The following is a 22,872-nucleotide window of genomic DNA, read 5'->3' as shown; positions in this document are numbered from 1 at the left end:
TTTGTTCCAAGTTGAAGGTCTTAGATGATGTACGAGTACCCAAAGTACTGTACAGTGGTTCAAGTATGCTCCTCAACCAAAGACGTCAAGCACGCTCGTAAGATTTCCCCTTTGTCAAATCTTTGCCGTACTAAAGCCTATCTTGCTTTTTAATTTTGTATGTAGAATTCCTAGGGGAATGTTAAAAGTGGACCTTGCAAGAAGGTAATCCCTTGAATTCAGTTCATGCAGCATTGAAATGACGGATAGAAGGTACTCTTTGTTAAATGTCCAATGTTCCGACCATTGTTGCTTGTTTCTAGAACTTTCTGAAAGTTGGATGATTTTTTGTAGCATCAAATTGGATAGCCCTAAAAATGCAACCTCTAGAATTCAACATTGCATCATTACTCAATACGCCAGTTTACTTTTTTTTGAGGTTGCATCGACGAGTTCAGGCTAATCGCATAAAGTTGGCTCTTCTAATAATACGGCTTCATCAAGGAAAAGTCTTTATATAGGCTAATTGAGATGCATTTTCGAAATTATCGTGGAGCGTGAGAACTTTGAGAAGGAGTGACATTTCCTGAGTAAGAATGAGTGTCATTCCTTATAACAAAGGGTCAAGAAAATAGCTTTTTAGGTTGAATTAAGTTTTAGCCATTTCGGCCGTTTCTGGGCCCAAAACATTGACACGATTGCTTAGCATGAAATAACCTAAAACCGACGATTTACAGGAAATTTGAAAAACTTTCAACAGGTTTTGGAGAACTTTAATCGAAATGATTTCATTTTACAGATTATCCTGCTCTAACGAAACTAAAACTGAAGTAAGAATAAACATTGGTAAATTCTCAAACTTGCGATGCTTCCATTTCTATTTAGTTGCTATTTTGCTCATTTCCTTCCAAGAGTGCATGCGTTGCCTGGTATTAAGAAGAAACTGAAAGCGTCTTTTAATTTTTTCTACATAATTTACCGTAAATTGTCTAAACATGAGTGTTTTTATCTTTTGAGATTTAGATAATAATCAATCTAGAGACCATTCAATTGTAACATGCACCATGGTATCTTTAGCAAAACCAGCAATGTTCTTGAATAACCCAACGACTTGTAACTTTTCTTCACCTTTTTATAACTTATTTTGACTGAAAATCGTAACCTACAAACAAATTGTTTTGAAGAAAATCACATTCCATTTTTCAGACCCCTAGTCATAACTAAAGAACTAATTCGGATACAATATCGTCATTCCCACCGTGCTCTTCTCCACAAAGTTAGGCGATAGGTTCTTCTAAACTTTGGTTCCGAGCAACCATTTGTTCATTTTATGCTCAATGGAAGTTGTCATTACGGAACAATAAGTATTTAAAATGAGATTGGGACCTCTGTGGATTTCAGAATTTGAAAGCAACCTAGCGTACTAGTATACTCCTCAGTTTACGAGTAGATCATTTTCGTTTTGAGTCTACAGAAAAAAATGAGCTTATCAAGGACTTCTTGGCTTTTCTCAAGGTCCCAGAAGTGCTGATCTTGAGAATTTTTGGCAGATCTCAGAGTGATTGTCCTCAAATGTTCGTGCTTGACTCATTTCATTAGGTTCAGTCGAATCTTGTTTCATGCTATTCGATCTCTTTCAAACCGTCAGTTGATTTTATGTTGTTCAATTCATGAAATGAACAATAGAGAATTAAGCAATTCGCAACGACTTATATATCCGATAGATCCTCGTTTGAGCTCGTATAATATAACTTGTTTTCCTTGTTGCCTTCCCGAATAAATTTCTCAAAGTTTTAGATAAAACAAACCTCGTTGAAAGAGCAAGTCCCAAAGACTTTATTAGGTTGCTGCTGAGTTACGGCAACGTGCAGAATGATTGATCGGTCACTTATGTGAGATAGTTGGGGCTCAATGCTCACTCATCTTTCTGAAGGCACTCTTTTCGTTGATGGCGTCGTTTTTTTCCATCGTGAAAATAAGGCTCTTTTAAAATACTTGAGGGGTCCCATAAGAACCTGATATGGACCGATTTGCATTAACAAACAATAAAACCCTGGGGCGTGTGTGCATTCGTTTACTTGATTCTTTCCTTGGGATGTGCATGCCTTCATTCATATTTGGGCGATGGCATATACATGTACTTGTGTACGGAACCAGAATTCCATTTGGAGGCCCAAATTTTATATTTTATTGCATCTGTCTTTCATGTGGAATACTATGAACCAGCACTCAGCTCAGTCTGTGACTTTTCGTCGACTAATTTCTTTTAGAAATATGACCCTGGATATCGTAGCGCCACAAGAACCAGGAACGTCCTTTGCCTAAAAAGTGGCTCAATTTCAAGAGGAAACTTGTCACAACTGTGCCACGGAATACAAATAGCTCCATTTCCCATTTTCTTCGCGAATGATTCCGTCCTCGATCTCGTGGAGGAGGGAAAAAATTATTTGGCCTCCAGTTGCAAACTGTATTTACTGTTCCGTCCGTTCCAAAGTGAGCCCACTGTGCTCACCAGCAGGTTGGAACTCTTTCTTGTCCTTTGCAAGGCTCTTGGGAACAACGGCAAAAGGCTCAATGGAGAGAGAGGGGGAGACACAAAAAGAGGCCTTGAGAACAGTTTCTCTTCCTTCCTTATTTCTTGAGATTTCTTCCTTTTTTTGCAACAATACTACGTGGTTCGACCTTTTCTGTGTCGTGTTAGATGGCCTTGTTTAGCTCATTAAGTTGACACCGGGAAAGATTTATAGCTTTTCTTTAATGTTGGGCAAAGGAAATATAAACTTACTTGAAAGTATAGTATGACTTATTGAGCGATGAATCTCTTGGGATATCGGACTAATCTAGATCGATTATGGAGGTACCTGGATGGATCTAAAGTAAATCTCACATAAAACTCCCATTGCATTGGACCAAATATTGCTAAAGTTCTTCTGACAATAGCCGTTTGGAAGAAAGGATCTATCTCGCATTTTAGTGACTTCTAGGACTCTTCTCCCAAAAGGGCCCTAACTGAACCCAGAGAATGGTCCATTCTTTCTCCCATTCTTGTTTTCTCGCCCAAATGTGTCAGGCCACGATTTTTTGTTTAACACCCCAAACTTGTGTATGTTCCCGAAATTTGTCGGAATGGAACAATCCTCATAGGCCCAACAACGCAAAAGAGCCTCCCCAAAAACCAATAACTTCGATCCAGTGTCCTCATGTTTGGTTCGTTGACGTGGAAAGAGAATGGTCCACGGCATTTGAGCGTTGTTCTGGGAACGAAGACTGGCTGTGCCTCTTACGATGGCTGGCATAATCCTAATCCATTCAATCACGTGGGGCTCTTCTCTTTGGATCCGTGGAGAGGGAACGGAATTGATATATCCTCGTAGAGCCTTAATCCAACCCAAATGGCACCTAATCTTTGATTTTGGAAGTAGTGAGGGAGCAGCGTGGCCTTCAGTGTTATCTCAAAATGGATCTTTTTCACAATGTTCCAAACAAAGCTCCTTTGGGTTTGAATTCGTTGACCACACATTCTAAAGCTAATCAGAGTCTCTGAACGAAGCTTACGTGATTCTTGCACAGGAAATTGCCGCAAGATGCCTTCAGCATTGAATAGGAAGGGCCTTTCTTTCAGCTGAGATCCGGGGATAAATGTTCCACGAACTTGACTATTTTGCGGCAAACTTGGTGCAAGCAAGGAAAAGTAATATTTTACGGTGTATTTGTGTGGCTTGCTTGGAAACCCCGGGTTATGAAAATGCTGTGGTGATTTTCAATTGCCAAGAGAGGCCCAATCTATTGGATAAATCTCAGCGTTGTTGACGAGGAGTGACAATACATTTATGGGAGGGAACTTGCGCTTAGCGGGAAAAAAAACCTTAGCGGACTTTCCAAAACATTCATTGAACCATGAAATGAATAAGGAAAAGTTGTGAATGGAGAAAAAATTTTTTAAAAAAAAGCCACTGGCTGTTTTGGGGCTACCTTTCAACTTGTTTTCAACCATATAGTACAGACTACAGGCACTCTATGTACGCAATAGAACACCCATCAAAGCACCATAATGTGTTGGCGAGTTTATTTTACCCAATAATGGACTTTCCCCGAGCTGTCTTCACGCCCAAATGAATTCATTGCTACTTCGTTTCTTCGTCTTCCAGCTCTGGTATTATTTGTGATTGTGTTGCCCGCCGTGTGCACTGCTTGCTACCATTGGTATTCCTATCGTAAAGGCTGGGATGACGACTTCTCGGACTGTGACTCGGATTGCGACGAGTGCAACGTGGGCAGCCTCAACTCGGGCCTTCCCACATATGAGACCATTAACGATGGAGGATACAGATACAAGGAGCGATGGCGATATTACTGCAGAGTTCTCCAGGCCGCAGCGGAAGAAAAGGCCAGGCTCACGCTGCCCGACGCTGAAGGCAATGGAGAAGCAGTGCCCATGGGAACTGCCGCCGGAATAGGCGTGGCAAGCGCTTTTGGAGGGGCGGTGGCAGCCTTTGCCGCGGCCGGCAGCTCGAAGGACGCCAATGGAAAGGCCAGGTTTTGAGTTGGATCGACCTGGCACTCTCTTCATGTCTGTGTGGAATCCTCGTGGTCAATGGGTTATCACTATTGTTCATCATTCCACTTGTCTGTGTAGCCAATGTTGACACTTGATCTCTCTCCAAGGAATAATGGATGATCCTGTTCGACGTTCTCGGACCATGTTTGTTCACGTTGAAGAGTCTTTGAGGGGATTGGCAAAGAAAAAACAAACCGAGGTTTTGATTCGTGGGAAGGAACTGGTCCCAACCATTGTTGTAGTAAGTCATGTTGGCTCTGGAAAAGGAGTAGTCGATCAAGACACACGTGCTTGCTAGTACGTCAAGTGGGGTCTGGAAATGCAGCCTGGCACTCGAAAATGCTCCTCGAGTGTGTGTTGTTCCTATTTTTGTGATCGTTGTGACTCTTTTGTATCGCTGTCAAAATATAGATATGATACAGTGTAATTCGTCGTAAAACATCTCAACACCCACGTACGTCTCAAGGTTCCTCCTGCGGATTTATCTCAAAAACCTTTAATTGAATAACTTTCCACATATCAGTGCAAAGTTCGAAGTTTATTTCTGGGCGAAGAATGTCATTTTGAAAGCACATTTCTTTGAAGGTCGTGCTTCCGAGTGATGCTTCCGTTTAGCGCAGGTTTTTAACGACACACTCCGAAGGGAATATATTCTATTCCTGATCAAGCGATCGACCATCTAAAGGTTTCCAGCATTTGCCAAGACCTCGCTCACATTCTTTGGCTCGAAAAAGAGAACTTTTCTTCCTCAGAATTAATGATCCAGATAGACTGGAACGATAGCGTCGTTTTGGATGCACTACAATACGTTTGGACTTGGGAATACTTCCGTGGGACTACGAAGGTTGTTTTGGTTGGTACGTACAAATGTGGAATGGGGCTTGCGTTTGCTTTTACCGCTTAATCATTACGTCGATACAGCTAACCATGAGTGACAAAAACATGAACTACTTTCCACTGGTTTATGAAACTAAAGCCGTGGTCTATTGATGGTTCAATCATGGTCATTTGACTGGGCAGGGGAAAAACTGCCTGCCATTAACGACCGCTTTTTCCTTTGGTCCCCTGTTTATAGGAAACGTCTGATGATTGATTTTGTTGTAGATCGTCCTGGGGTATTCATGCTGTGGTAAGTTGGCCAAAAAATCTAGTCTTCGGCAAGACAGTTGAATTGGACCAGGTGGAACATTCAAGATGGAGGGGAAAATTCCATGAAGGTTTCTTCAGGATGGAAAGCCATGACACTGGTCAGAGTTGGGATGGGTCAAATGCTGAGAAAGCATCTCAAATTCAGTCATTGGTTAATTATTAGGTTCGTGTACATAGTACAACCAACCTACTTCTGAATGAAACTCTTTAGATTCTGATAATTATATCGGCTTGACAATTTTTTCCGACAAGTAACGTTGGAAAGTGGAAACACTTTGATCTAGAGAGAAATTCCAAACGAGGGCTCCTTTAGTATGATCGATAAAATTTCAATGTAAGCGAATATTGGGGAGATTAAAGTATAAACGATGTGCATCATCGACAAAAGAAAAAAAGCATTTGAACGCAACACTGAATAAAGATGATGAGATTATAATTCGAATATGGAGTGGTATGGAATAAGCTTTTTGGTAAGAGCTAGAGAAGTGTGTAGAATCAGACTGACGTGAGGGTCAGAGGGAGAGAACAAAGGTATAAAATCGGAAACATTCTGTCATACTATACATACATGTTTCTATGGGCCAGAACAGAACCTTGATAATGCAATCACTCCAAGTGAGGCAAATCTAGACAACATTTGAAGGTTGTTTTGGTTCTTTGTTCAACTTGTTGCTCTCAACTGACAGGAGTAAGCGACGATTGACCCAAGTTATATTGGTCTCACGAAAGAAGGGAGAACCGTTTTTAGACACAAAAGAGTGGTATAATTAATGACCTCCCACGGCTGCCTTGAAGGCCGTTGCTCTTAACCATTACCCACATGTACCATTTTCCAAACTCTTCCACACTCGGATGGGGTATTTTTGGAAAGCCCTAAAAATCTGTGCAGGATTTCTCACCAATCAAGCCATACATGAAGACTGATGTATTTTTTTACTTTGGTTGGCTTGGCTACAATCGGAAATTATGTTTGTCCGAGAGCCAATGCGTCTGCGCATTCTGTCATCCTTGACTGGCGGCATTTTACCTATTCTAGTCGTTAAGTATTCACTCGACTCGGAAACCTGTCAAAGATTTGTTGGTAAAGCCCTTGAATTCAGAGAAAACGATTCTACCAAAGATCCAGCCAATCGAATCCATCATGTGATTGTCAATGAAATGCATTAAACCGTGGCTTGATCTTCCTCCAAAAGTTCCTTAATCGAGTTCTAATTTGCCTCAAATGTTGCGTCGTTTTTTTATGAAAATAACCCATGTTAATATTAAATTCTCCCCATAGTAGAAAAATAGCTGTCATTTTTTAATACTACCTTTTCAACCTGACGTGACGATTCGATCGTAAATAACTGATGACTAGAGAGCAGATTTGAAAGTGATGTTTCAAGCCATTAAAGGTCATATCTATGGGATCAAAATAACGATAGAGAGTAAAAAAATTGACAAAAATTAGAATTAAAAAAAAGGTATCCTATGGTGGGATACAACAATTCAACTATGATACTTTTTGGACTTAATTACTGCCACTGCAAAGCAGTTCCCCAGTATCCCAGCAGTTCAAGATGAAGAACTCATTCATTGAATTTAACTTTATATTCATATAATATCTGATCCACCAACAAATTAGAGCTGATAGATCTGGCTAGGCCTTAAAAATACAGGTGATCAAGAATTTTGATGAAAATATTGTCCAAATCTAACTTAAAAGAGGCTACTGGATCGTTAAGACCCACATACTCTCTGTTATGATTGCAAAAAGTAATGAATCATAAACATAGCAAATAGTTTTACTATTGCTCATCAAAAAATTGAGTTGTTGGTATGGATTCTTGCTCTGCAAATTTAACTATATCTGGGCACATTTTGATTTCATTTTTATGTGAATAACTGATAAGATATTGTAGTAATTCTAGGATGTGGCGAATCTGTTTTAGTTTTAGGTCTTCTATAGGTACGAGGAACACTGGAATATCAAATTCTAATTTTTGTACATATTAGCATAACATTTACCCTTGCACTGATCTCTATTGTGGACATTGCACTTGTAATCTGATTCATTGCCCTTTCACAGTTTCATTTGTGACTCAATGGCTAAAATTTTCAACACTAAAAGATACTCATGGAGTATTTTTTTTTTAATTCTGATCCGTGGGGAACTTTTTCTGACAATTCCGTTTCAATAAGATTTGTAGAAAATGGAATCATGCTTCTCTAGCTTTCATTTTTTTCCATTCATGTTTCATTTTGGAAAGCAACAGGTTCAATCAAATTTCCTTGAACTAAAAAATATGGGATGCATGAGAAATGGTGGTTTCCAGTGCCAAATTGAGGGAAAAGTGGTATTGTGACATAACGTTCGGGAAACGTTACTTGTGTGAAAATATATTATCTGTGTGAAAAACTGTTAAATCCGCTCTCTATTGATGACTCAACCCGGCGGACAGCTCTGCCCACCAGACATGTCGAACCAATACAAAGCTCAATTCAAAAGATACTAGGCCTATTTACATTCAACTTTTGGAAACGTGCAAATTTGGAGGGCATATTAAAAATGTATTTAAAAACCTATGCCATGCATTAACCCTTCTCCAGTTGTGAGAAAGTAAGGGAGGGCGGCTTTACACTAGGATGTAAACCAAGATTGAATCCGGTTTGAGGATGGAAGCAGGACTAGTGATGGGGCGAGTCCAGACTCGAGTCTGAGGTTCGGGTTTGTGAAAAAAATCGTCCTTTGGTTTAAATTTCGCAATATTTTTTTTGTTCGACTTGAGTACAGTGAAAGACCCGAGTCCTCTGCTGGTCTCGCCCCAGCACTAGTCCCACTTCAATCCTCAAACCGGATTCAATCTCGGTTTTCCATCGTAGTGTAGAGACGCCCTAAAATTCAAAAGTTTCATCTTCAAGTGTCCAGCATGAAAATAGTTGAAACTGCTTATTTGCGTTGGGTCTCTTTGTTTTCGAATGATATCAATTTAGTTCGATCCCCGAGGAACCAAATCAAAAAAAAACCTGCAAAAGGCGAGTCAATAAGAAGTCTAAAAATATAAATACAAAACATTTTATGAAATGCTTTAAAAAAGGACAATTTTTTTCGCCCTAAGATTTTCTCTTGTCTGATACTTCAAACAGCAACCGATTTGACTCAAAACAGATCTGTCTCCAAATTCATTTGTACTTTGATGCAAAATAGTGTTGAAATACTCTCCCAGAATCTTAGAGGTGATTGAGAAGACATCATACAAAAATAAGAAAATCCATTGGAAACCAACTTTGGAGTTATTCTTTGGAATTAATGGGGTATGACATTCCCATGAGGGCAAAAAATACGAGTCTACCTACATCACTCCTTGCAGTTTACGATTAAAGATTTTTTTGCCGTTGAGGTTAGGACGTGCAAACACAGTTGGTTTTTTATGAAAGAAAGATTTCTTTTATTATTTTGACGCGTAACTTTAGGGTGGGACACTCTCTCAACCTTCCATATCTCTGTTTATAAATATATTTTTTCTCAACAGAGTTTAGAGTATGACAATTTATTTGGGTTTGAAGCAATTTAAAGCGAGACAATAACATTAAATGACGCCTATTAATGTACTTCTTCCTCTGGAAGAGGTGACGTGCTAGACATGGCCAATTGATAGCCATTATGCTCATATTCTGGATGGGCCTTCCAAATGTACTCGTGACTCTGGGGAGTGGCCAGATCACCAATCTCCCACAGATGAATCGCCTCCTCGATTGGCATTGGCTCATCCAAGAAGACTTTGTCATCATAGTCCTCATCCTTGTCGTCCCCAGGGTTGTCCAAGTCGCTGGGGTATTTGTCGCTGGAGGAACAGTGATTAATATTGGCTTCCACGCTGTACGACCCTTGTCGGGTGTACTTAACCGGACGTATATAATCCGGTAGGCACCGTTTACTTCGAGAGAGAAGGATCAAGAGCGTTATCACATGAATGTTCCAAGCTCCTGCAAGACAAAGATCCCAACCAACCAATGAAAAACAACGGGTAATTGCTTGAACGCAATGGAGCAGTTCTTACCTTGAAGGCCAATGAGCATGGGACTGGAATAGGACAAGTAGAATGGAACTGGTTCCATGTAGAATTGTGGATTCCAGTTCAGACCCAGTTGAATCGCGAGTTGGAGCACGAACCCACCCACTGTTAATACTGACATGAAGAAACAATAGAGCAGGACCATCTTGATCCGCCAAACCCGCTCTAGGCAAGGATACTGAATGGAAACGTCACAAATGACTTTACAAATAAGGATGGACAAATACGTTTGATAGATCATGGCTGAAATGGCCAATCCAAAGATGAACGTCAAGGAAATGATCACGGTAGTTCCCGCTTGCCAATGGTTCTTGAATGGGTTTTGATAGGTCGGACTGCGAAGATACATGACAAAGAGTGCGGCCACCAAAACCGTGAACACAATTAAGAACATTTGGCGCCAATAATACTTGGTGTTGCGTTCCCAAGGCTCGTTTTGAGCCAGTTTGTCCTTGGTATAGACCACCCAAAAGAGTAAAAGGGAACAAGTCAAGGCCAGATAGGCCATCTCGTCCAAGAGTTTAACGTAGGGTTCTGGCCATTGGGAGGCAATGACTTCACAAGGGATGTTTTGGACGAACAGGGCCAAGGCCGAGGTGATGAGAAGACGGTCAGGAATGCTGATGAAAAGGTCATTCAGGTACATGCGAATGCAAAACCATAGCAAGGCCGTAACGACGAAGGGAGTAAAAGCGCATTTCATGTAGAAAATACAGGAATGGTACATGCCATCTTCCACGATCAAAGTCAGAAATGCATTGATGTCGGCCGGGATGTCAAAAAACTTGCTTTCGATCTGATTGAGTGGCGATAATTCCGAGGTTTTCCTCGGCATGAACTCCAACGTAATGATGTTTGAATTGTTCTCGGGGAAGTGAAGGTTCAGAAACGGATTCAAAGAGCAAATGTACTGAGCGGTCATATCCATATCTTGCACCAGACTATCTGCAAATTGAGACACGGATTGACATTTCGACAATCTCCAAAGGGTATGACAAAAAGAAAGAGCAATCTTACTGTTATAGCTGGTAGATAAAGTGCATTCAAGGTCTCGTTCAATATAGATTTGAGCATCTCTTTTCCAGCCACTTTTGTTCTCGGAGGTTTGAGCGAAATCCAACATGGGCGCAGAATCCAAGTTGGCCCTCATAACGGTGGGAACTAATCGTTGACCAATGGTAAATCCAGGGGCATTGTTGTTGCCCAAGGAACTGACATTCTCCGGATCGTTCATCAGACTATCATTCAGAAGGATAACACTGGTCTCGAATGGTTCTGGGATGTTTTGCTTGGTGTAAAAGGTCACATCTAGCATGAGGCTGGCGGTGAGCTTCCAATTCCAAATGGAGTAACTGGAAACCTGCAATTGGGGTTGGGGATTGAAGATTACTTAGATCGGCGCTTTTGACAGATTGTCGCCATACCTCATCTCCTGCTCTTGGGAACCTAAATGAGGTAATCACTCTTCCCAAGGCCGCCCGTTCACCTGGTTGCAATGGAATGCAGTTGCCAGTGGAGGTGGAATTCGAGTACCAAGTTGGAGGCCCATTCTTGGGTTGTTGACACGAGGTGCCCTCATGGTGGGCCTCGTGGAACATTTGCGGGGCCAATAGGGCTCCGAGCACAAACATGAGACAATGGAGACTCAAGATGAACCCCCACACGCAGATCACTAAACCACGGGGCCATTTTTGAACCAATGTTCCCAATGGCTGGTTCATCTTGCGATCCAATTTTCACCCAGTCACGTTCTGAATGTGGCGACTCCAATCACTTTGCATGGGAGAGTCAACCACGCACCTCAATCCAATTTTTCCCCACAGCTAATTTTTGGCCTCAATTCGCTTTAGCCAGGTGGAGTCCAAGGCAAAGCCAACGAGGAGGAGCAGAATCATATTTCCTGTCTATTCTCAAGTTATTTCCCGTTGGAATGGGAAAACACTTGGAAAACCACGGCTGGTTGGGGCTGGTACAAAGGAGCACATACTATATACATACACTCCCTCGCACTCGTGAACGACTCCACGGGAGTTGTGTACTTCTGGTAGTTGGTTTGCATTTGAAGTGGATGGTTTTCACCTGGATTGCTGGCCAAAGGGATCAAGAGGAGGAGTCTACCCTATATGTACGTACGTATCTACTCTATGAGTGATGATGAGAATGATGGTGAAGATGATACGAGAAAAGGTAGTCGCAGACCCGTTCAAAAAAGTGGGTTGTACTAGTCCCATTCATTCCAAGCATGGCGACAACTCATGCAGAAATTACCTGCAGATGAACGCGACAACGCGCACGTGCTCGATGGAACCCCCGTGTCGGAGAATATCTGGATCCTATTGAGCTACTCCATGTGAAAATCCAGGTCCGATGAGTTGTGCATTGAATCACTAATTGCTGAACAAGCATGAACGTGGATTTGTTGTTCATGTGTTTGAATGATTGGATATGCGTGCGTTTGCTTTTGAGTCGAGGAAGAAATCAAATTGTAGTTCAATCTCAATTCAACGTGGAACATGATGTTTCGTTGAAAAACTTCCGAATGGCTGGCATTGAATGATATTAGAACATTTGTGTGTGGAGGGGGCTCAAATTCTGGGGCTGGCATTAACATACATTTCTGCCGAAATTACTGCACCAAAACGAGACTTCTTTGAGCTTCAAGCCCCCGCTCGAAATTCTTTACAAGACCCGTACTGCATTTCTAATTAGTCAGTTTGAAAAGAATGAATTATTACTTTTTCACTTGTGTGCGTGCGCTTCTTCAGAGTTCCTAGATCATCCAACATCCCACTTTTCCAATCCCGAACCAAATGAAATACATACAAATTTCTCTCATACGAGTACGAAGCGTTCACTTAATGATCAAGCCTTCGAAAATGGCGCCTCATGGTTTGACGTCATTGACTTACATTTGGCTATGGCCAAGACCTGCAAAATATTACGGCGAAAGTGTAAGAGAGCCGATAACGATAAAAACGCGCACTCCAACTAACTCGTCGTACATTCATCAAAGAACAGAGGTCTTCATCAGCGGTGCTAGTGGTTATGAATCCAAGCAGGTCCACGCCTTCCCTCGCCATCGTACGCAACAACATGTCCATTACTGTACTCTCTCTGAGAGGAGTGTCTATTTCCTCGGCGTATTTCCTCACCATCCAAGTCTCTTATCAGTCTGACAGATCTGGCCAGTTCAAAGGAGTGGTCCAATAATGGTCCAACCAGCACCTCAACTCTGTCTCCGACTACCTGGTTTGCTCACTGTCTGATCCCGTTCTTCAGTGGTGTGTGCATGACGCCTGAGTGTGCTCTATCTCCGCATGTTGTACAGTCCCCAAGGTAGGCAGTAAGGCAAATAGGCACAAGGCAGGTTGGTGATGGTTGGTTGGTTGGTGCATGGTGTTCGAGGGCCTCGGCTTATTCCATGCCATCCAGCTGATTGGTTACGTTTTTTTACCCCTATCAAGTCAAGGAGCCGCCTGTTGCATGACCCTGCCAACTCCAAGCTTCCAGCTTCATCCACTTTTCTGCCTGAGTTTCGGGTGCTTGATTGCGGGAGAGGTGCCGCCGATTGAGAGGTGAGGAACGCTTTATAGTGTGTGTCCACATCCATGGTTTGATGATCACGAGAACACTTTCGGAAGACAATATTTTCCCATCGAACATCGGAGTGAAGTGAAATCAAGCATTAAGATCCCAGACAAGACCAGGATTTGCTCCATTCATCTACTAGGTAGGTAGGCCGTGGGTTTGTTTGGTCTGTGGAGCACGTGGAAATGTATCTTGAAGCCTTTTTGTCTACTCGGGCTTTATGCGTTGGTCGACGCGGACGAGTTGCTTCTCATCGTCATCTCCTGGTTGATTGTTTGGTGATTCGTGAAATACCTCGACCTTGATTCGCATGACCAAGTCCATAGTATCCTAGATCCGGCCACATTGCGTTCTCGCGCTCCGCTCATTGCAGCGTGCCATAGTTCTGTTCTTTAAAAGATCACCATTTACAGTAACCGGTGTTTAGAGGGTCGACTCTCCGATATACTTTCCCCCTGAAGGAATGTGGTCATCAATAATCCTATGCTTAAGCGTCTGATACTCTGGCATTTCAGACTTGCAACGTCATGAATCCGTCCGACTCGCACGACCTTTTGGGCCACCAAGGCATAAAAGGCCGGATTGTGGTGTACTCTATTGGTGGTTGTCCGCATTGTTTGGAGGCCAAGAACACTCTCAGCGAACTCAAACTGCCTTTTACGGATGTGAGTGTGGATCGGTTTCCGGCCAATGTTCGCGATTGGCTCAAGGAACGGACGGGGAAATCTAGTGTGCCCCAGATTTTCTTCAACAATAACCATATTGGTGGGAACGATGCATTCCAAAAGCTCGTCAAGGACCAAGAAGAGTTCAACCATGTTCTCAGGTATGACCTTATTGAATGCGGATGGCTTACTTTCTATGCATTAGTTAGGCAATACTGTACAGTGTACAGTACGTACTAGTGTCAGATGATTGTGCACGTGAACCTTGTTGGCCTTAGCGTTCGAGGAACAATTGTTGCAATTTGCTTGGTGGTAACTTCCATTTGATGGATGGATTCAAGGCCAGTTCGTGGAGCTCATTGCTGAATATAGTTTGCAAACTTCCTTGGCTGGGAAATCGGGGAAGACGAAGGAAGTCGAGTTGCTTGCATAAATCCACATCGTGTGCATTGTTGTTCCGCCCTGACGACTTTGAGGATCGACTGGGTGGCTTCGTCAAAGGCTTCTTTCTGGTCCAATGTATTTCCAAAACAACGAACCAACGGAAAACATGAGTTTTTTTTGGTGCTATTTTTGCTTGGCTTGAGACAGGCCTTTTGGGAGCACCTCCCTCATCTAAAAGGAGACGCGGACGAAAGAGCCCAAGTCAAAGTGGTGATAGAACTCTCTCACAGTCCTGTACGTAGCGGTGGTGTGCATGGGTGTTGTTCTTCCCCTCCTCCACAAAATGCTCCCCCCTCAAATCATTTTGGAACACTGAAGAGGGGAAAGATTTTTCAAGGTCAAGAGAAGCAGCAGCCACGAGAAAAAAAACGAGAGAATGAAAGAAAGAGCTAGAAAATATGAGGAAAAGTAGGCAGGAATCAATCTTCGCCTCCCACGAATGCCACGATCGTCCCACAGAGTTTTCAAGTCTGTCGAAAGGAAATGGTGCTTGGGCGGGAACGAACCCGAGTTCCCGGAAATTGTTCCACTGTAACTACTCTACTACTACTAGACTACCGACTGACTGTACGTACGCACGCTTGACCATAGATGCTTTTCAAAGGAAAGCCTAGTTCTCCATGATCCTCCGAATATTGATCTGGATATTTTATTTTTTTTACATGTCAGCTCCGGTTAGCCCAACTACGTCATTCCGTTTCATTTTCCAAGCCATTCTATCCCCAAAGTGCCCTTAAAGAGACATGGGACTAAATGCGTCAGGCAGTGAGTGAGCGAGGGAACCAGACAGCGGGACAACCAGACAGCCAGAGAGGTGTTGATATGTGGGACCTTTATCTTTTCTATGCGTTCCCGGTTTTCTCACGCAACCAAAATTTTCTTTCATCTTGAGTAAACAGTGATTATTATTACCTCAACCACGAGCAAACAATTATGGCAGTCCATGTCATTTGGTGTGAATACCAGGAACAGAAAACCTGATTCCTGTACTACGCTCATTCAAAGCTTGCTCCAAGAGGGAATTTGGAAGAGGAATAACCAAGGCCGCCATCATCAATCCTGCCAACCAGATTTGTGTACATTACACACCTCCCAGGAATAAAGCCTATTGTTGGATCCTTCTTTGTCCCGGGCAAAAGAGGATCTTTTGGGGGGCCAATGAAACGATTTGCGTCTACTAATGGTTACCTGCAGACAATTCAATGAGAGCGTTTTTCCTTTGTCTCTGATGTACGAGTACGAGTACGAGTACGTACATCCAAGCTCTCAGAGCCTTGAACTGTACTTACGTACAAAAATAGAGTGTTCTTGGGAACTAAGGCCATTGAACTGCTACTTATACTTGTTCATGTAGTAAATGGTGAACATCCCATTTTGAGAAAACAGCTAGCTCTCTCGCTTTCTTCACCTTTGAGAATCCCAGATACCTTCCAATTGAGATTGATTGAGGCCATTGATTATTTGCAAATCTTTAATCGAGTTGCCAAAAACAGCTTGATCGATGAGCCAATGTTCCCTCAAGGCCACCAATTCCTTTCGTAATGCTTTTTATACGAACATGACATCTGTTCCAAACTTTTTTGTTTTCCGCCAAGATTGGGACGCATCATCAGAAATCATGAATGAATGCTCTTCAACGTGGATCCTATTGGGACATAATGCCAGGCTTGCTTTCCCCCATATCGTCGTACGTTATGGGGGGAAAAACAAAATAGCCTTTGTTTTCCCCCTCCTCCTAATGTCATGTTCCAGGTGGGAACATTCCGATTTCGGGGAAACGTCTTGCCATCATCCTTACACATCAAATTGACTCATGCCTGACTTGTGGAAGGGATATGATAGGCTGGCAAGGCTCCGAGCTCGATTTGGAATTGGGTTCTATTTCTGGCATTTCGGGAGGAGTGTTGGCGCTTTTGTGTTCTCGTCTCTCATATGTACGTGCATGTGAATACCCAACCAATCAAAGTGCTTCAAGTTCATGGTCTCATTCCAGACAAACGAGACAAAGAGACCCCTGTTCTACATACGTACATACGTTCATACATACGTATGTACATACTATGTAAGTTGGGATTTGGTGGCGGTCTCCTTCATTAACCTGAATGGATTCGGATACGAATCAGACACATTCTTTATGTGGTATCATCTCATTTTCGAGCTCGTCTCATGTCAGGCGGCCATATATCAGTAAGGTAGGCACAATTCTTCACCGAGAACCATCATACTCTCGGATACTCTAACGAACTGACGACTGAAGGGACGTCGTTGAGAAGAAAATGCTCCTTTGTATTCAGCGACTACTGTTTACGTTCGTACGTATACTGGCAAATTTTGTCTGTTTCCACGAAATTTGAATGTACTCTGCTTGGGGGGGTCCCATTGTCCCTCCTTTGCGATTCTGAGGGCAGTTTCGTGTATGTTGTGCTATCTTGAAGGCCTTGTCGGCCTCGGTTTTATCTCAATGTAAAGGGCCTGTCGGTTGGAACAATGACAATGGGACATGAGACCAGTGTGTGAAGATATGATTGCGTCCTGTCGGTTTGATAAATGGAGATTAAATACTACATCCCCCACTCTCGTACACATTTACGTTCCGTACGAGCTCTTTTGAAAATAAAAAGACCCAACAACATATATTTATATATACAATATATAGTAAAAAAAAGGGGATATGAGAGCGTGCCCGAGGGCCGTCTTGCTCCGCCTGCGATGGATTGTTCCGCTTGCCTTCTTTCTTGTCCCGTGGAAACTTTCGGAGCGATGGTGGAACGTGGGAACGGAACGCGTTTTTGAGAGGTTCCCGCGTGTTCCATCTTTCGTCCCAGGGCGAAGGTTGTTGGGTGTTCAAGGTCGTCGTTTTTGGTCTGACATTGAAACTAAAACGAGAAGAATCAGTACGGAACAATCGCTGAGAACGAGCGTTTCCACATTTCGTTCCAGTTTCCCAGTTTCCAGTTCCAGTTCCTTGTTGGTGCATGTGTGAGGAAGTGAGACAGGGAAGAGCGAGGCAGAGGAGTGCATTTCTCTCCTCTTTTGTCGGTCTTTCTTGTCATGGAGGATTTCCGAAAAGAACGCAGGGAACGGAGAAGACAATCCAAAGTGGAAAGGTGGGATTTGGAGCAACATTTCAGGAAAAAGTCACGACAATAAGTCATTGGCGAAGAGCCCTTTGTTGCCAAATGGGATCATGCTCCAATGTTTCCTTATCTTGCCATTTCTTGACGAGGTGGTTAAGGGGGGGTTGTTTCATTGCTCTGCTCTAAGCTTTTTTTTCTGCTTCTTCAAGTCTAGGGTATCATGCATGATGATAATTATTATTGTTCGGTAAACGATATGGGCCCACTTTTGGTCTGGCCGTAAGATCTTAAGAGCCACTCACGTGAATTCTCCAGGCCCATCCAAAGTCTAGACTTGACGAATACTTTCCTCAACATTTTGGAACACTTACCGTGATGAATGAACCCTTTTCTTTCGGAGCTCTCGCAATATGATTATTTAGTTGCTCTACGTAGAGCGACGCCCAAGCTCCACTCCTTGATTTATGGTCCACTATTATTATGATATGTTCAGATATTCGCTTTCTCTCTCTTCTTAGGGACATGCACCAAAATGGTCCACCCGAGGGTCCCGATGCCCCCTTGTTACCTCATCCGGGAGAGGCGATTGATATCCCCTCGATCGATGGTGAGGCGGTCCATTGTGAAATGGACGAGTTCATCTACTTAATCGAGGAGATGAAAAAAGCTGGAATTGTCAAAACACACAAGAAAGCTTTCCCGTTCTGTTTCGTGAAGGTCAAGGTGAGTGAGTGTGAAGTTCGTCACGAAAAGTCATCAATCGATGATAAATGAGGTGCCACGGGAAGTGAGCGAGAAAGCTGGATAATCAAAATCGGTCACTCAAAGATTGGAATGTTGATCGCTTCCCACATCAATCCATAATGTGTGTCTCTCTGTCGTCCTTGACAGTACATATACGTATATAAGTATATAATCTAATACAGTATGTACCGGGTGGCCACGAACCCTTGTTCGGCCTTTCATGCGCATTTCTCCATCTCATACCTCCATGATCTCCCACGATCAAGCCGTTTCGAAGTAAAAGTTATCGCATTAAAAAAAATTTAGTTAGACAAGGGAGAAGTTTTCTCCTCGTTTTGATGATCTAGAAATCAAAAACGTGTCGGAAACGTGTTCCATTCCCGGCCACCCGGTAGGTTATGATGGAGCTCTGATTTTCACCTCGCCCCGCTTCTTTCTTGCCTGCAGGACTCATTTACGGGGAAAGATTTCGTGGATTGGATCGAGGACAAGAAACTCATTTCTCGGGAACGCGCCGTTTTTATGGGACGTCAACTCGTGTCGAAGAAATTCGGCGTCAATGTTGACGAACGAGAGGACTTTTGCGTGAGTTTGGGATCTGATCTGATGTCGTCGGATTTGGTATCTTGGGTGGCGGCCTTTGGAAAGAATTGGGCGTGATTCATGATGTCATTTTAGGATGCCTCGGGTGCTTTGTACAAGCTCAGTACGAGCGATGCCAGTCGAGCCCTTAATGCCGGTGAGATGTCCCAATGTGTCCAGAGGCCCGCCGGCGAAGTGGCCGAGCATTTGAGGAAATTGATCCTCCAACTTTTCGGAGATTACCTCTCCAAAGATGGGAAAACCGTCGACTACAAAGGGATTGCCACGTCGAAAAGTTTCGAGGTGAATGGGCCATATTTTTCTTCCGTGTTCCATTCATCCATCCATTCATTCTGACTGGTTGCTCCGTTTTGGGCGTTGTGTCTGCTTTTAGGCTTACAAGAGGATGACTTTGGAGCTTCAGCGTGTGGAACTCGAGATGATCTCGCATGAAGAGCGCTTGGCCTTCTTCATCAATATCTATAACGCATTGGTTATCCACGGCAATGTGGAAAAGGGCACTCCCAGTAATATGTGGCAGCGTTATCGCTTCTTCTCGACCATCGCGTATAATTTGGGCGGACACGTGTACTCGCTCAATGACATCGAGAATGGCATTCTTCGTGCCAATCGCGGAAGTATGGGCACCTTGTATATCACACCTTTTGGAAAAGAGGATCCGAGACTCAAGTTGGCTCTGGAGAAGCCCGAGCCAAGAATTCATTTCGCCTTGAATTGCGGAGCTCGGAGCTGTCCCCCCATCAAGACCTTCTCATCTGACGAGGTTTGTGCGAGCTTGCTCGAATTTGGGTTGCCCAAGAAATGGCCAATGGGGGCCATAACCTCCCCCCGTCCCTAGGACCGAGATTGATTTTCTTGATCTTTTTATGGCAGATTGATAAACAGTTGGATGTCGCCACCGAGTCCTACTTGGAGAATGATGATGCCGTCCGAGTGAATGTCGAGGAGAGCACCGTGTACCTCTCCATGCTCTTCAAATGGTACCATAAGGACTTCGGCAAGGACAAGGACGAGATCCTGAAATGGATCTACGATCGCATCACGACGGATGACGACAAGAAGAAGCAGTTGGGCGAAGTGATCCAAAGCACCGAGTGCAAGGTCGATTACATTCCGTACGATTGGGGCAACAACCGAAAGGAGGATTGAGCCCAATCGGTAGTGGCGGTGAAACAACCAAAATAACTTGGCTTATTTATGATTTGAGACGAAATATTTATATACAAGAAGACCCCTACTCGCTCTCCAGATTTCGCCCTTGAATGGGGAGCTGAAAAGTACCTACAAGAATAGAGGCCTATGTTTCCGTACCATCTCTCTTTACTCGTTCAATTCTTGGGAAGTCAATTATCACGATATGAAAACAGCTCGAGCCCTCCTCAAAATCAGAGAACAATTTACATAACGAGCATAGCAGAAAAAATCTTCTCGTCGAGAACAAGGGAGAGATATCACAAACGGTTGGATTGATTGATGGATTGATCAATAGAGTCTCTCATCGCTCTTCAAGAGTGAGCGTCTCTTGCGGGCAAAGCTTGAGCTCTTCTAAAGACGAGGTCCGCTCTAGACTGGTCAAATCCCGACGAGGCCAACTACTCAACACCTTGAATTCGTCCGAGTTGAACCCTTTGGAGGTGAGGAAATCCAAAAGGGTCTGAAGGCTGTCCGAGGGGAGAAATCGCCGCTCCAAGTTCGAGTTGTCACCGGGGATTCGAAATCTGATCTTCGTGTGCTTTGCATCTAGTGGTGGCTCTTCGGGCACTGTTTTGGCTACCTCCTTCCGGACGCGCTCCTTTTCGGCTTCCTCCTTGAGTCGCGCCTCTTCTTCCGACCGGCGAATGGCTTCCTGAATTCGCTCCTCTTCCAAGCGATCCTCCTCTTCGCGTTGTTTCACGAGCTCCTTCTCCCGGTCAGCCTGATTGAATTCGTGAAAAGAGGTTACATTTCACATCGGATCCCTCATTTGTCCTGTATGTCAAAATCCATGGCACTTACGTGTTGGGCCATTTCGAAGGCCAAGTCTTGTTCCCGCTTGACAGCATCTCGAGCTTGTCGCTCCTCTTCTTCTCGGATTTCCACAGCCAATTGAGCGAAGTAGGTGTCATGTGCCTGAAGGAGTTGCGACATGAGCTCGTCGAGGGTCACGTTCCCGTGGATGATCTGAAAGATCTCGGTGGTTCCCCGGAGCTTGTATACCAAAGCTAGGAGAGGCAAGCGTTCAATGTCTAGATTTCTGACAGTGGCAGCGGTCACACTGCCGAAATGGTTTGTGATCATGTCCAGGGCTCTGTAATTGAATCGATCTTAAATGCAACGCTCCTGTGAGGCCAATCTTAATGTGGAGGAGGGTGGGGGATACCTTTTTTTGTTCGAACTAAAGGTCAGATCCCAGCCAAAGGTAACGAAGTTCTCGTTTAAAAATGCGACCACCGAGTCTGCACAGAGGGCTTGGGTACAAAATACATTAGTGAGAACGCTGTTGTCATGATGCAGGTAAATGGCTAGCATTTTTCTCTGAAAAAATAAAAATAAAAATAAACGAAAAAAAAATACAACGTGATTAATAATTAAACAAAGTGAAGATTCAATGTTGATTGGCTAATACAGAAGTATCACTTACTTGCTTGGGTGGTTGCATGCACGATTCTTTGATGGCGTCATCGAGGGTTCCGGGAAAGAAACCAGGGTGAGGTGTGCCATAACGGGCTGTGAACTCTTCACTAAACTTCAAGGAAGCCATTACGTTGTCCCCATAGTCATCTGAAGAGATAACATCTCGTCATAATCACATTTATATGTTTTCATATCTTCGGCCTTCTATACTCCTAGCAATCAAACCTGGAATGAGTGGCTGAAGGCGTTTGCTGGAGGCGGCCCCTAAATTGGCAGGATCAAATAGGTCGTCATCGTCGTCTTCCATATGGGCGGGTTCCGACATGGCGTCCTCGAAGTCGTCTTCAGATTCACCCAATCCCCCCGAATGATTGCTGGTTGATTGGCGCTGAGTCGTCGAGGTCGACGATGAGGCCACTGAGCCATCCAAAATGGGCATCTGAAAAAGAAAACCAAAACAAAACACCATGAACAACCCATCAATCGTGAAGCCTTGTCACTCCACCGAATCTCACATCTGAAGGACCAGGTTTCCTGTCGAGGGTGAGTTTGTGGTCCTGGGGAATGCCGATTTGAGCCAAGCTCAAGTCATCATTGATCGCCACCGGCCACCCCGTCCACTCTTGTCTGGACACGGAGATATTGGTAAGACTAGCCACGTCCAGTTTGACATTCAGGACACTATGTGTTGCTATATGTAATGAGAAAAAAAACCGGGTCCGTTTTGAGCCAATTCGACGATGGTCTGTCCGTCTATCTGGTTTACAGGTAGATCAACCAATCGATGGACTTACGTCTGAAATTAAGATCGTACGTCTTGGCCTGAGGTATGCAGTGGATATGTAGTTTGAAATCTCCGGGTTCGGCTGGTTTTGACCTGAAACATAAATCAACTTGCTCATAAAAATCCGCCCACCGACCTTGAATCGTATGCTCCGGATCCTTACTCAGGATTGTCCGTGTCCATGAGGGCACTGGGCGTGATTAAATGGAGAAAGTTCTCTTTGGGTAGACTCAATTCTGAGAGTCTCCTTCGATTGGAGACTAAGAGACCGCTATTTCCGTTCAATCCACGCAAGGTCTGTTGGCACGGTGGGCAATTGGTTTCGGCCTGGATGAGCGTCTTCAACGTTTTCACATCCTCATTATCGGGCACCTAATCAGACCAAGCCCCTCCATCAAACTTCCAGAGAGCAGATCAGCCAAAATCATCACCTTGACTACTCACCTTGAGATGAAATGTCCGGTCGTTGTGTTGCACGTAGAAATCCAACATTCGTGTCCGGGCATTGCTCAAATTGGATGGCCCGGCCACGCCTCGATATAAATCTTCCGCCACGCCTATACCACCGCCTAGTAGAATGTCCGTCATTAATACCCTAGTCATATCACCCACG

The 22,872-nt window shown here is 43.7% G+C and overlaps 4 protein-coding genes across 7 annotated transcripts in view; 2 read left to right on the top strand and 2 right to left on the bottom strand.

Moving 5' to 3' along the window:
- Positions 1-4,964, top strand: part of LOC131893496 (uncharacterized) — a gene marked incomplete in the record, with an annotated part of 6,840 nt that extends 1,876 nt beyond the window's left edge. Inside the window, 1 exon segment of the mRNA XM_059243545.1 lies at positions 4,128-4,964. Within this exon segment, the coding sequence (XP_059099528.1) occupies positions 4,128-4,522 (395 nt within the window).
- A 4,128-nt stretch (positions 4,965-9,092) lies between these two features.
- On the bottom strand, positions 9,093-12,555 carry LOC131892663 (protein wntless-like). The gene is made up of 4 exons (XM_059242487.1): positions 11,166-12,555; positions 10,759-11,101; positions 9,727-10,686; positions 9,093-9,652 (listed from the first exon to the last, which is right to left on the bottom strand). The coding sequence occupies exons 1-4, from the start codon at positions 11,460-11,462 to the stop codon at positions 9,270-9,272; spliced, it is 1,983 nt and encodes a 660-aa protein (XP_059098470.1). The 5' UTR covers positions 11,463-12,555; the 3' UTR covers positions 9,093-9,269.
- A 124-nt stretch (positions 12,556-12,679) lies between these two features.
- Positions 12,680-20,172, top strand: LOC131893495 (uncharacterized). Of its 4 annotated transcripts, XM_059243541.1 has the most exons (9): positions 12,680-12,822; positions 12,913-13,077; positions 13,206-13,471; positions 13,845-14,155; positions 18,034-18,238; positions 18,707-18,844; positions 18,938-19,144; positions 19,236-19,625; positions 19,736-20,172. In XM_059243541.1, the coding sequence occupies exons 4-9, from the start codon at positions 13,857-13,859 to the stop codon at positions 20,009-20,011; spliced, it is 1,515 nt and encodes a 504-aa protein (XP_059099524.1). In that variant the 5' UTR covers positions 12,680-12,822; positions 12,913-13,077; positions 13,206-13,471; positions 13,845-13,856; the 3' UTR covers positions 20,012-20,172. The 4 variants fall into 4 exon arrangements, with proteins under 4 accessions (XP_059099524.1, XP_059099525.1, XP_059099526.1 ...); XM_059243542.1 differs by having other exon boundaries at positions 12,813-13,077; positions 13,206-13,316; XM_059243543.1 differs by lacking the exon at positions 13,206-13,471 and having other exon boundaries at positions 12,813-13,077.
- LOC131892662 (FAS-associated factor 1-like) overlaps positions 20,165-22,872 on the bottom strand; it is a 3,957-nt gene continuing 1,249 nt past the window's right edge. The window contains exons 4-12 of the mRNA XM_059242486.1: positions 22,704-22,872; positions 22,423-22,631; positions 22,270-22,352; positions 21,991-22,166; positions 21,701-21,914; positions 21,483-21,622; positions 21,222-21,376; positions 20,858-21,149; positions 20,165-20,777 (exon numbers count right to left, since the gene is read on the bottom strand). Of these exons, the coding sequence (XP_059098469.1) occupies positions 20,358-20,777; positions 20,858-21,149; positions 21,222-21,376; positions 21,483-21,622; positions 21,701-21,914; positions 21,991-22,166; positions 22,270-22,352; positions 22,423-22,631; positions 22,704-22,872 (1,858 nt within the window). The 3' untranslated portion in view covers positions 20,165-20,357. The remainder of the gene's footprint in view (positions 20,778-20,857; positions 21,150-21,221; positions 21,377-21,482; positions 21,623-21,700; positions 21,915-21,990; positions 22,167-22,269; positions 22,353-22,422; positions 22,632-22,703) is intronic.

Source organism: Tigriopus californicus, chromosome 2 (genome assembly GCF_007210705.1).
Source record: "Tigriopus californicus strain San Diego chromosome 2, Tcal_SD_v2.1, whole genome shotgun sequence".
Classification (NCBI taxonomy): domain Eukaryota; kingdom Metazoa; phylum Arthropoda; class Copepoda; order Harpacticoida; family Harpacticidae; genus Tigriopus; species Tigriopus californicus.
This window is presented reverse-complemented; position numbering and strand designations above follow the sequence as displayed.